At 42.7% G+C, this 13454-nt stretch overlaps 2 protein-coding genes across 15 annotated transcripts in view; both read left to right on the top strand.

Moving 5' to 3' along the window:
- The window catches only part of LOC110486166 (homeobox protein Hox-B3a), a 57248-nt gene extending 49714 nt beyond the window's left edge, over window positions 1–7534 (top strand). For 11 of the 14 annotated variants that reach the window (XM_036940827.1, XM_036940824.1, XM_036940825.1 and 8 more), the window contains 2 exons: window positions 3911–4511; window positions 5254–7534. In XM_036940827.1, coding sequence (XP_036796722.1) covers window positions 4019–4511; window positions 5254–6017 — 1257 coding nt within the window. In that variant the 5' untranslated portion in view covers window positions 3911–4018 and the 3' untranslated portion in view covers window positions 6018–7534. Of the gene's footprint in view, window positions 1–868; window positions 1003–3910; window positions 4512–5253 lie in introns of those variants that run through there. The other 3 variants (XM_036940837.1, XM_036940823.1, XM_036940838.1) reach the window with 2 other exon arrangements.
- Window positions 7535–7997: 463 nt separating this feature from the next.
- Window positions 7998–13036, top strand: LOC110486165 (homeobox protein Hox-B2a). The gene is made up of 2 exons (XM_021557578.2): window positions 7998–10799; window positions 11742–13036. Exons 1-2 carry the CDS (start codon window positions 10379–10381, stop codon window positions 12464–12466), a joined length of 1146 nt encoding a protein of 381 aa, XP_021413253.1. The 5' UTR covers window positions 7998–10378; the 3' UTR covers window positions 12467–13036.
- Window positions 13037–13454: the final 418 nt, after the last annotated feature.

Raw genomic sequence — 13454 nt, 5'->3', positions numbered from 1 at the left:
GGCTCGTCCTAGCTGTTAAATATCACAGATTTTCTATTATTTTTCTCCTTTAACTGATTTGTTTTTACACCCCTCCCTCGTTTTAAGCGCGCCTGTTGTCTGTTCCCTGAGCCCTGCACTGGCCTCTATTTTTCGCATTAGTTATTACACTAGTTGGGTGTGTTGGGAGAGATGTGTTGAAACATTAACAATACAGGCAAAATTCGGTTTCTGCCGCGAGCCAAGCGAGAGCCGGCTGTGGAAACCCACTTCCTGGTCATTTAATATAGGCTGCACCAGTGGAGTAAAAAAGAGAGGCTCCGCTCATATACTTAACAATATTACCTTGGCTTGACACCTAACCAGGAAACACGTGAATCAAAAAGTACTGGCGCTGTCTCTCCGCTTGTAGGCCCCTGTCCTGTCCAGCACGTCTGCAATTAGCATAATGTTTTTACTGGTGATGCTGCTTGATGGGGATTAACAGCCGCGACTAGCGCTCCAAGTCAACCCCGCTATATACAAATAGCTGCACCAAGGCCTTGTGTTGACAATACAATAACCCACCGAAATAGCTACGAAGAGCGAGAATAACCGCCGAGAGAAACACACGCATTGGGGGAAATGCAATGGAGGAAATTTCGCGGCGAGCTGCGGCTCTGCTCGGATTATGATGTTAAGGTTTGCGCTGTGAGAGAAAGGGAAATCTGAGGCCATTGTTATCAGCGAGCAGGGCGTACCAGTCGACAGGGCAGCCAGGCGCTTGCTGCCTGTCCATTCGCAGCCCCCCTAGCATTCCTCAGATCTTTCATGCCAGACCGTCTCCCCCCTTCCCAAGCCGAGGGGATCCGTGCAGGAGCGCCCGGACTCAGGCTCGGGGCAGCAGTCCTCGAGATACCGGCGGATTTACATTCACTGCGAGTTTTTGAAGGGAAGGGGAGAGCTCCCGTTTTATTGATTGCACCGGGGCCGAATGTGAAAAATATATGATGCCTGCCCGTGCTTCCTTCGTCAGAGGCTAAGGTAAGCTGGTCTGAAATAGGCTATCAGTTTGTGAATGGCGGAGAGTGTGTCCCGGTGATTTATGACCATATGACTCCAATCGCGGTTCAAGAAGAGTTCACAATGCTTTATGCTTCCTTCCACGACGCCCCCCCCCTTTTTCCTTTAGAATCTCTCTCCAACGGATTCATTTTCCCCTCTTATATTTATTTACAAAGCAACGAGGAAATCATTTTTGGGCTATCCGTTTTCGTGGGCTTTGGTGTTCAGACATGGGTACGCGTTTATTTTCAGCTAGTACCGAGGCATGGATCCCCATGTTGTTGGACTGCCGTGCTAAACTAATCTCAAATTGCTTTCTATCTGGTCATATTTCTAAATGGTTTGATAAAGTGTTTTTCGTATGACGTGCCATTCAGACGTATAAAGGCCTATTGTTTTTAATTGAAGCAAGGCAATGGGCGAATGACGACGGCTTTACATGAGAGACCATTGCACTACTCATGTGTTGTTTTGATGCAATAATTGCCATTTTTCAATCTGTAAATGAGCTAACACATGTCTCGATGCATCTTTATGTGTGTGTATTACCGGCGCCATTTGTAATTTTATCCCTGCTAAAATACAAATTGGACACCCAAACTGATGTCTAACTCGTCTCCATGTTGTTGTTGTTGACGTCCTTGTATGGGATCGCTTTTTATCCAGCCACCATTCGCTCTGGACCCCATAATTTTATTAGAGCGAATCTATAGGAAAGTTCGTTATTGTGTTAGTGTTACAAGCAGGCCAGGACATTACGTGTTCCATTTAATGGCATTGCGATATGATTTAATATCTATTATTCCTGTAGCCATCCTCCCCCCCCTTCTTTCTCTCTGTCTCTCCCTCGAACAATTCCTTAGAGAAAATAATTAGGATTCCAGCCGTCTACTGGAAAGATAAATGAGCGACATTTGTGACGTGGTGAGAGTTGGTGTCCTAAAGCTGTAGCCCAGGATCCCCTTCCTTCTCTCAGACATGGCACTGCTCTCATCTCATTTAGCCTATTCCTTACCTCTTACACATCTTTTTTATTCAAATTGGAGAATGTCTCCATATTCCATTGTGTTTGTCCTTTTAGTGGGTAGGCCTATATTATTAGGATGAGCTATACGTCTCACAAAGGATATGCATACAATAAGAATCATTATTTCTTTATGAAAACAAGCTTTGTATTTTCTTGGAATAGCATGTAAGCATTATCTTGTTTTTTTATGGGTAATTGATTTTAGCCTTAAATGTGTATAATGGTTATTATGTGGATTATTCAGATTGTGTTTTTTATGTTTAGGCAATAGTATTGTTTTATTGTTGTCCAGGGATTTTCTAGTGATTATATAATTTCAATGTTCGTCATCTGTTTACCATTTTTGTAATTGTAGGTTATTGGGTCATTTATAACAGATATTAATAGGTGATAACAAAATATGTCCATATCTTTATGAAAAAAATCCTAATAATAGAACAATTTCATTGATATAACTACATTCACTTTTGACTGTGTTTATGTGGGGGAATTTGCCATTATAATACCAAGTGTAACCACAACCACAAAGCATGTGTTTTTGTTTTGACTTATATGTAAGTGAACCTGCTAGTTGGCTTTCTAACTGAAGGCTGCCTGCTACAAAAAAAAAAATCCTCAAAGCTTCCATGGTCCTTTCAAACCTATTTTCCAACGTTTTATCTCTGTCTTCAAGCATCCAAACGAAATTAATCCCAGGTGCGTTATGGTGCTTGGCAGGGGCCACGCACACTGCCCTTTTGACCACCCCAGCAGTTAGCACATATAAGGTCTGGAGCTTTTTTTAAGGGCTATAGTCCTTTGGCCGAGCTACGGTTATGAATCAAACTCGCCTGAAGCTTCCGGGGACCCTATCTCATTCTTCTTCTATTGGGACGTGCAGCAACGCTCACAACAGAGTCTCAAGTGCCGGTTTTTCTGGGTTTTAATGGTTGCCCAAATACAATATTGTGTAACCTGAGAAAAACTGACAGGAAATTGAACTAAGAGCGACATGCACTGATTTCCCTCCAACAACAAGGCAAAAGCCCATTCATAGCTTTCTACACAGGCTAGAGAGCATTTTACAGACAGCATTTTAAGACAATTATTTAAAAAAACATCACTAATTGTATATTGCTCGTTTTCATTCATAATTAAGGCAAACAAAAATAAAAGCCATTATATGGCCTAGTTTGTTTTTGACACCGAAATGCACCTTTTTTACGCAGAAGGTTTCTGTCTTTATCTTTCCATTGTGAAAATGCATATGACTTTTCTATTACAACCATAACACATGTTAGGATAGTATTTTAATACAAACAACCTTGCAACCTGCGTATGAAAACGAACACATCACTCTATAGCAATTCAAACGAATTTCAATGAATGAAAAAAACAATTATAACGAAAACACGTTTTATTGTCGTAGAAATAACAAAGGCCAACGCTGAAACATTATTCAAAATGTTCTAATGTGAAAATCCGGACAATATGCACAAATAATGGGTTATACCTACCTAAACAATGCAATCACCACATACTTGTGAGGTTATATTCGTTATTTATTCAAGGACAACATCTTGAAGACAATCGTGTCCTTGCTCCCAGGTGCGAGTAAAGAGTGACTGGCTGGATGTTGTTTGTGTTCGTGTGCAGTTGTGTGTATGTGTGTGAGAGAGAGGGAGAAAGAGAGGGAGAGAGAGTTAGGAGAGGGGGAGTGCTGCTCACAGTGAGATAGAGTAGACCCAGTGCACCGTGGCCTGACACGGCATCTGCAAGCAGTGTTGTGGGAAAGCGCTATTCATGTCATGGCGCCTTTCAGCGGTAGAAGATGGATTTATTTTGCGCCTTTCTTATTATGTGCTTCTTATAACCTTTCAGGTCAGCTTCCAAGAGGCCTTTGGAAAGAGACCGTCACGTGACATCTGGTGCCAATGTTCTTCCAGAAGGTCGTCAGGACCCTGGTAGCCGGTAACTCCACTTTTGGAAATGCAGAAAACGACCTACTACGACAACTCGACGCTTTTCGGAGGTTACTCGTACCAAGGGGCCAACGGCTTCGGCTATGATGCTCCTCAACCGGCCTTCCAGTCCGCGGCTCACCTCGAAGGCGACTACCAGAGGTCCGCCTGCTCGCTGCAGTCCCTCGGTGGCAACAGCGCTCCTCCCCAGCAGCATGCCAAGACGAAAGAGCTGAATGGCAGCTGCATGCGGCCCAGCCTGCCACCTGAACACCAACCTCCCCCCCAGGTGTCCCCTCCCGTCATCCCCGCCAACGCCACCAGCAGCAGTGCCACCGCCACCAGCAGCAGTGCCACCGCGCAGCAGCCGGGAGGCAGCGGTGGGGCCGCTAAATCAGCGCCCAAGACGTACACTCTGTCCACCAACCCCACCCTCAACAAGCAGATCTTCCCCTGGATGAAAGAGTCGAGGCAGAATACTAAGCAAAAAAACAGCTCGCCAAGTGCAAGTTCAGCTAACGGTGTGTGCCCCCCTCCCCAATGCCCCTTACCTTGTTCATGCCCCTTTAACACACATTCAAAGCTGGATAGCTTAATTACAATACAGTTACAAAACATAATCATGGATTTGTATCTAAAGACCTATCTTATTATTTATATATTTAAAGCCTGTGCTTTTTTCCTAGTTAGGTTGTTAGGAAAAGCCCTGTAGTCATAACTATATTAATTTGGTAACTGAGATCTCTATTAAAGCAGTAAATCCCTTTATTGATGAGAATTTGAAACAATTACATGAAAACATGGCAGTGTTTGGCATATACTGTGTATCTTTTCATCAGACTGGAATCCAAATGTGCTTGTTTATTTGCAGCTAAGAGCAATGCTTAATCTAAACTGTAGGTTGTCAAAGATGATTGATTTGAAGATATTGACAGACAAACACACACACGCACACACAAACACACCAATGCATGTACATTAATTGAACCTCAGATACGTGTGACACAATTGAAGTGAAAACAGTTCATGTCCAGCACTTTCAAATATAGAAGGCTACAGTTCTGGCTGTGGGCTTTGTCTATGATGCAATTTATGTACACGGTCAATGTAGGGTCTCGAATCTCTTAATAAATGCCAAAGATATGAAGTGTTGACAACTAATATAAAGGGGATAAGTTTAGTTTCCTGGCCTCTGCTTTATTAGGAAATGATGCATTCAATTTCCGCATGTAGTAATTATGTTTTATTTCATTCCCACCCCAGCGGAGAGCAGCGGAGGTGAAAAAAGCCCCCCGGGTTCCGCAGCCTCAAAGAGAGCGCGCACCGCGTACACGAGCGCGCAGCTGGTGGAGCTAGAAAAGGAGTTCCATTTCAACCGTTACCTGTGTAGGCCTCGCCGCGTGGAAATGGCCAACTTGCTCAACCTCAGCGAGCGCCAGATCAAGATTTGGTTCCAGAACCGGCGTATGAAGTACAAAAAGGATCAGAAATGTAAAGGGCTGGGCTCTTCATCAGGGGGCCCCTCTCCAACCGGAAGCCCACCCCTACCCATGCAGTCCTCAGCTGGCTTCATGAACTCCATGCATTCCATGGCAGGCAACTACGACGCCCCCTCCCCGCCATCTTTTAACAAGTCCCATCAAAACGCCTATGCCATGTCCTCAGCCTACCAAAACCCCATGAAAAGCTGCCCCTCCCAACAGAAGTATGCCAACACAGCACCAGAATACGACCCGCACGGGCTACAGGGTAACAGTGGCAACTATGGAACTCCCAACATGCAGGGCAGCCCCGTGTATGTGGGAGGAAACTACGTGGAGTCGATGCCCACCTCTGGGCCGTCCATGTACGGCCTCAATCATCTACCACACCACCAGGCTGGGAACATGGACTACAACGGTGCCACGCAGATGTCAGCAAGCCAACACCACGGACCGTGCGACCCCCACCCGACATACACAGAGCTGGCAGCCCACCATCCTTCTCAGGGTAGAATCCAGGAAGCTCCCAAGTTAACTCATCTGTAGTAGCAGGTTTGGGGGAAAAAACTAAAATTACAACTACAAATAACTAACCCATGGGACGCTGCAATGGGGTTGAACAAAAATATGATCCAGTGGTTTCTTGCCATGGCCAAAAAAGTATTGTCTGTTGTCTTTATCATTGTGCGTATTAGTAACATTCACTTGAATTGCGTTTTGATTAGCGGTTTATTTCCTTGAATATGGAGCTCTCCCTCGAAAACAAGTAATTAAATAGTAATAGTTGGGCTTAATGGACAGCTAACAAGGTGTGGGGGGGGGGGGGGGGGGTATTACTGTCAGACCTTTTTGACTCGGTGAAACACATGTTACGTCAACGTGGATTTATGTTTAGCCTGCGTCCTTGCAGTCAGCACAAATGGTTAAGCTTGACTGACGTCAATATGCATTTTTCAATTGGTGCAAGCAAACCACTGGATTGTTTTCGATTACTTCCCTTATTCATATTACCTCTCTTTGGAAATGTCTCACTAACCCACTGTGCAGTGACATTTTTTTTTTTTTTACATGTCCTCGCCAAACATTGTGGCTTCAAGGGAAGAGCTCCTTTAGCATCACGCAGATGCATCGTAGGCCCACTGGGTTTATGGTGTTTGGGTTCACATTGCTATGCTATGCTATGCTAGCTAACGTCCATAAACAATCACAAACACACACGCGAGGACATAAAATGTATATTTGTTATGCTGTTATATCATCATCACAGGGTAAAAAGGAGTTGAGAACTCTTTTGACAACTATGATACGCTCATTGCCCCATCCTTTCTCTCCCCCCTCACCACTCTCTCTCCGTTTTCTCTATCACTCCCTACTCTCACTCTTCCAACTCTCTATCACTCTCTCGTTCAATCTATAGGGTTCACTTACATTAGCCAAGACTAATGCGAAAGGCTCACAATTTCTCATGTCTTGACTTAACGTGGAAACAGGGTATATTTGAACAAAATGCATGTCCAGGAACCAAGCTGAAGTGTAGGTTTACACTAATGCTTTCTCGTCTGGGCATCATTGTTGCACTTAGAGTTTACATTTTGATGGTTAAGGGAAAAATACATCTTATTTTGGAAACGGAAGACCTCCAATCAGCGTCTTTCTCAATGTATGTTCAAGTGAACATTCATAAATATATATTTATTTGTTATAGCCAGTTTAAATACTTTCTTTTTGTATTATTTATCCCCCATGTATTTATATCAAGAAAAAATGTAATTTTTTAGTATTTACCTGTTATAAAGACGTTGTGTTCTTGTCATTGTAACGAATACATTTTAGTTATTGTATTTTAGAAATAAATCGTTTATGTTACCCTTGTACGTAAATAATGTCTTGACTTGTACATGGGTCAGCGAGGACGGAATCAGACCGTTCCTGCATAGTCGAGAATTAGACGAAATATAGCTAAACACTTTTGGAGAACTTCCTTTGTCCTTTGTAGCTCCTTTTATTTCATTGTTAAGAGTTGTCTGTTGAACAATTCTTTAATAAAATGTTATGTTATTCAGTTCTATGTGGTCATTTCAAGTTTTCTGAGACAAAAGGGGGGCCATACTTTTAAAGTTGCTAAAAAACGCAGAGGTATTCATCAGTATAGTAGACACGTGCACAAACTCTATTGCTCCCTCGCTGGCTCTATACCCTCTCTCTCTTTCAGGCAAAACGCACGCACGCGCTCACGCGCGCGCGCACACACACACACACACACACACAGCTTCTTGGGAGCATCTTTCCTCGTGCTAGTGCCAGACGACTGAAAGAGCCCTCGGGTATGCGCTTGGGTTGGTCACGTGGTCCAAGGCAACACAATCTTTGCCAAAAAGCAAAATGGTTTTGTACATAATTTACACATTGATCACCTCATATACTGAATCCAATTTTAACGAGAGTAGGCCTACTGTATGAAGACAATCAACGTATAGAAAATAACATTTATTTTCATAGAAATCTTAATTTATTGGCAAATAAGCAATCACAGATTTTGGAATATGCCTATACCTAAATGCAAGAACATATAGTTTAACAGCTTGCATTGCTACCGAAAATACTCATTATCATTGACGTTTCAGGGAAATTAAGTTCCCTTTCAGATGCTGTTAAATATTGAAAGGCAACCATCAAGACTAATACTCTTGCTAAAACTAACTGCAACTGAGGAAGTTGATTAATACAGCAGTACTAACATAAATAACACAAGTAGCGCTAACAACAGAATGGTAATAATAACAATAGTAATAAAACACACTGTTTATTCTATGCTACAAAACACATTTGGCTTGTCATAAAATGATCAAATCAACTTACGCCTAATTGTAAAATGTGTGAAAACACTAATCACCCACCATGAAAAATAAAAAGACAACACATAGCCTAGCTAATAGTCTGTTAAACGGTAGTTAAGTCTGTTAATCGTTTTTCGAATTGTTCGCTTAGCTGTAAAAAAAAAAAAGGCAGTAAAAAAAGCACACTCCCACCACACTCCAAATATGAAAGAGCACATTCCCCCCAAAATAAATATATAAATAAACAAATAACGTTGCAAGTCCATGTTCTGGCAAGCGTAAAGATTTTTGTGGCACAAACAAACCACATTCAAAAGTATAAACAAATAGTCATAAAAAATGGAAATGAAATTCCTGATGATGAGAAATACTCCTAAATTGTCCCAGTTTTTGCACAGTCAGCTCCAATATAAGCAAAGAGAGCCCGTGCTTCTGACCTCCTTTCCATATTCTACATCGTGCATATATGGGAGAAACGCGGCCTACTCGCTGCTTTGCATTTAGCTTTAAATGGGCCAAACACCCACGCACATTTCTCCCGTCTTTGTTTTTAAAACCTAGAGTCAAGTCAAATGGAGTCGAATAGTGCCCGGCAATCTTGGTCCTTTTCTTCTATTTTGAGATAATGCTGATGCCTATTTCAGCACCAGGGTTTAATGCGCAATGGAAAACAATTCTAAGGCCTGCGTTTGGGTTGTTAGACTACTGGCTTTTTCGTAAAAATCAGTAGGTCTAGATTCTGGGGATAGAGAGAGCGTTTCTTTGTTGCGATCTTGAAGGAAAGAGAATAATTCTTGAGGCTGGTTGCTGTCAAGCGCTTTGCCTGGGAAAAGATTGATCACCGCAGTTCTTTTTTTTTCCACAAATTCAACTTTTCCAAAAATATCCTAGCAGCTAAGCTACTTACTATCCGCTTTAAACTTCTACAACATCCTTCAATATCAATACATGTGACCTAGACGCAATATACTATGGCATTGTTTATCAACAAACACAAATTCGTATAGGGCATTAGTGTTAACACGGCCTAAATTTTTAGTTTTTCAGAAGCTAGGATTCGCAGTTGTACACGCGACCTCGCTGTGAACTTTAGTCAGTCGGCTCAGTAAACAAGCCGTCCATTTTTTACACCGTGAGAGAAAACTCCTAGCTAGCAGTCAGTGGAAGGCCTTGCTGGGCTGCATATTTTTAGGACCATTTCACACACACAGACACAGACACACGCACAATATATAATTTAGTAGCATATCTCTCCGCAAGGTGATAAAGAGGTAGGCTAGCAGTTATAGAGAGATAACATAATATAATTTATACACTTACACACACAGACCTTTCTCTTCACTCTGCATCTTCCATTTATGAAAACAAAAATATAGCAGTCTACCATTACACCATGCAGGCTGCTAACCTGCACCATGCTAGGCTCTAGGAAACCGTTCTTCAGTATTTTACCAAGCGAATCTCAGCCTCCTGTTGAGACATCTCCCATCTAGGTTGGGTGGAGTTATTTTTTACCTTAAGTCTGCTACTCCTGTCAAACTTTTAAGATTAATGGGCCTCTTTTGTATAAACACCCCGTTTGCCATATTGTAAATGTGCTCTTAACAATAACCACGTTTTACTGGATTACATCACCAGGGTCCAGGCAGAATATCTGCATGCAGATCTCCATTGTTTGACATGAAGGGCCTCACATAACCTCCCACTCGAAACAGCGAGGTGAGACAGTTGGCAACCGAACACTTTTTTTCTCTCGAATATAATACCCCCTGCTAACACAAACCAAAATCTTATGGTATTTTTGAGCATTTGCTGAAAATAATGCTTTCTTTAGCCACCAGGCCCCGGCTTTCCATTGGTTGAATCTGGTCATGTGACCAGGAATTGGCTGCAATTTCGCCCATAGTCTTCAGTTTAGTAGACCAAGGTCCCCATACGCTAGTAATATCACCAATATACACAATTATTAAAGCCCGCAAATACGGGACAGCGGGGAGCTAATAATCACGCGTTTTTGTTTTTATTTTGCTCGTTTTGATCTCGCCGTCCGCCTGTGGACAAGGATAAACTATGAATTTTGAATTTGAGAGGGAGATTGGGTTCATAAACAGCCAGCCTTCCCTTGCAGAGTGCCTGACGTCTTTTCCCGCTGTCCTGGAGTCATTTCAAACTTCATCAATCAAGGACTCGACAGTAATTCCTCCTCCTTTCGAGCACACCATCCCCAGCCTGAGTCCCTGCACAAGCAGCCAGGCGCGACCGAGGAGCCAAAAGCGAACCTCCAATGGCCTCCAGCTTCGGACGCCACAGCCGCAACAGGGCCCAGCCCCGCCGGCAAGTACGGCTGGCCCGCTGGCACACGAGTTCCCCTGGATGAAAGAGAAGAAATCCTCGAAAAAGGGACCCAAATCTGGGAATGCCACGGTAGCCTCCTCTTCTCCCTCTCCTGCATCCTCCGGGTACGCCACTGCAGGACTTGAATCACCGACAGGTCGGTACATGATGTAAAAGACTAGGCTATTCATTTTTTCCTGATGTTTCTTTTCTTTTCCATTTTCTTTATTTGCATGGTTCCACTGCATGTTGGTCTATACTGCACCTCATAGAAACAGCTACGGAAGCCTCATCTTTCGCAATCGTTGTTGCAGGGCTTTTGTCTCATGTTGATGTTAATAAAAGGACAAGTAGCATGCATTTATTTCTGAAATATGAGTGCCCTTCTGCTCTGTGTCGTGTGTATGGAGGAGTCACAGAGACCTGCATTATGCTGCAGTGTTGCTTTGAATGAACTATTTCCCGTCATAATCCTTATTGTTACTAATCTATTACACCATTTTCGTTTGTATTTCACTAACATATACATTTCTTGCATTGCGTGATTTGATGTCAGGCATATAAACATTGATATAGCCTACACATAATCTGCTATATGTTAGCTATATTGTTAAGTCTTTGTAATGCCTGTATGTGTCAGATATTCTATGCGTAATGCGGATGTGTGTGTGTGTGTGTGTGTGTGTGTGTATTCTTGCTGATAAAGTTACCTTTCTCAAGATACCGATTGCAAAACTTGTCCTGGAATAACGATTTAATCGCAGTCAGTGTCAGTGCTGTCTTAATGATATATATTCATAACCATGTCTCGAGGTTTGGGGTAGTCATGTTGGACGTCAGTATATAATGTGGAGGCAATGGGACAAAACAAAATATGGGGTTTAGAGGAATAACGCGTGTTCTCTGCAAACCTGATACACTGACATCAGAGAAGCACTGCAGTCATTTGAAAACAATGCACGTGGGGCAGGCCTATTGAGATTTTGTTACGCCTCGTTCATTTTTATGGTTTTCAGTAGCTGCGTGCCAAATGTCTAGGCTCAACCCTATTAGCTTGCTATTTTGGACTTATTTATGTTCTATGTCTGGGCTTTTGCAGAGGCGCAGGGTGGACTGGACAACGGCAGCGGATCCCGGAGGCTGAGGACTGCCTACACCAACACGCAGCTACTGGAGCTGGAGAAGGAGTTCCACTTCAACAAATATCTCTGTCGGCCCCGGCGGGTGGAAATAGCTGCCCTTCTGGATCTAACCGAGAGACAGGTCAAAGTGTGGTTCCAGAACCGGAGGATGAAGCACAAGCGGCAAACGACACACCACAGGGAAGGCCAAGAGGGCGACCCCGGCGGGTTCGAGCCCCTGGAAGGTGCCGATGCTTCCTCGCCTTACTCGAGCCAGCCACTGGAAGCCTCGGGCTCGGCTGCGTCTGAGGGGGAGACGTGTAACTCGGCAGCCTCCTACACGAACAGCAGTGACAATAACCAGCCCACGCCTGAGGAGGGCCAGCTGAGCTGCCAGGAGCCCACATCAGTCTCTGACACAACTGTGCGGTCGACCCGGTTCCCAACGCCCACTGCAGATAACCCCGCAACAATGGGCGACGGTGGCGCATCTGGCCCGGATCATTCTTTTTCAGAGCAGCAGGACGCCTCCTCCCTGCCCGATTTGAATTTCTTTTCTGCTGATTCCTGCCTCCAGATTTCTGACGCTTTATCGCCCAGCTTGCAGAGCTCGCTCGACAGCCCGGTAGATTTCTCCGAGGCGGACTTTGACTTATTTACAAGCACACTTTGTACAATAGATTTACAACATTTACAGTTCTAACGACAACAACAACAACAACAATACAGAACAATCGAATTAAGGAGAATGTCCCACCGTATTACAATGGTATGAATGCTTCTCGGCAACATTCCTGAAACACATTTATGAAAAAGATTCCTGGGTTTAATTTGAAGATAACATAGAACCTGAGATAGCAAAGGAGCGATTATGTCCTTTCCTGGCATTATAATTTTGGTTTACTCCATCGAAATCACATACGGATTTCCCCTTGTTCAAATTTCAGGTATTTATTGCCTTCTTGTTTTCTGACAGTATTAATTGGCAGTTACAGTAATAGACTATACTGTCTCCTTAATGTTTCAAAACTGTTCAGTGCAGCTCAATCGCTTAATTCTCAGGAAATGAAGGCCTATCAGATATATAGGCCTAAAGGATAGTTGAACTGCTTTTAGAAATTCTCTCGAGACGGGCGGTGATCCCGTTGATGAGTTTTAGAACTAGTTTATTTATTGAGATTCTTTAATAGTAAATTTCAAATTATTTATTGTACATTATTTTCATAGTTGAAATAAAAACAAACTTTTATAATGTGGCCTAAGTGTTTTTGATTATGTAGTTACTAGGAAATGAAAAGTGCAATTATTTTTGATAGATGATAATTCAAACAGTTATTTCAGACAAGAAAAATACAGAAATATTGCAAATGGGGATTGTTTGAGATGTATTGGTCTACCAAATATCTGTTACTGGTCTTGGCAAATGCATATTTTGCTATTGCAGAGTTGATATGTTCAAAATGCAGCGTGTTATAATAATAATAAGTAATATTATTATTGTCGTTAATATTATTTCCACACAATTATGTTGTGATGGTTTCATCAATTGTAGGGCAACACATGAAATCTCCAAAGGTTGTATAACCCGTTGGTTTCAGATTTCGGGGTACTAAACGAATCATTTGCATTTTGGTTTCAGATTTCGAGGTACAAAACGAATCATTTGCGATTTTAAATATTATTGAAATGTT

The sequence above is a fragment of the Oncorhynchus mykiss genome, chromosome 13 (genome assembly GCF_013265735.2).
Source record: "Oncorhynchus mykiss isolate Arlee chromosome 13, USDA_OmykA_1.1, whole genome shotgun sequence".
In the NCBI taxonomy this organism is placed as follows: Eukaryota; Metazoa; Chordata; class Actinopteri; order Salmoniformes; family Salmonidae; genus Oncorhynchus; species Oncorhynchus mykiss.
Note: the sequence above shows the minus strand (reverse complement) of the source record. Positions and strands in the feature narration are given on the sequence as shown.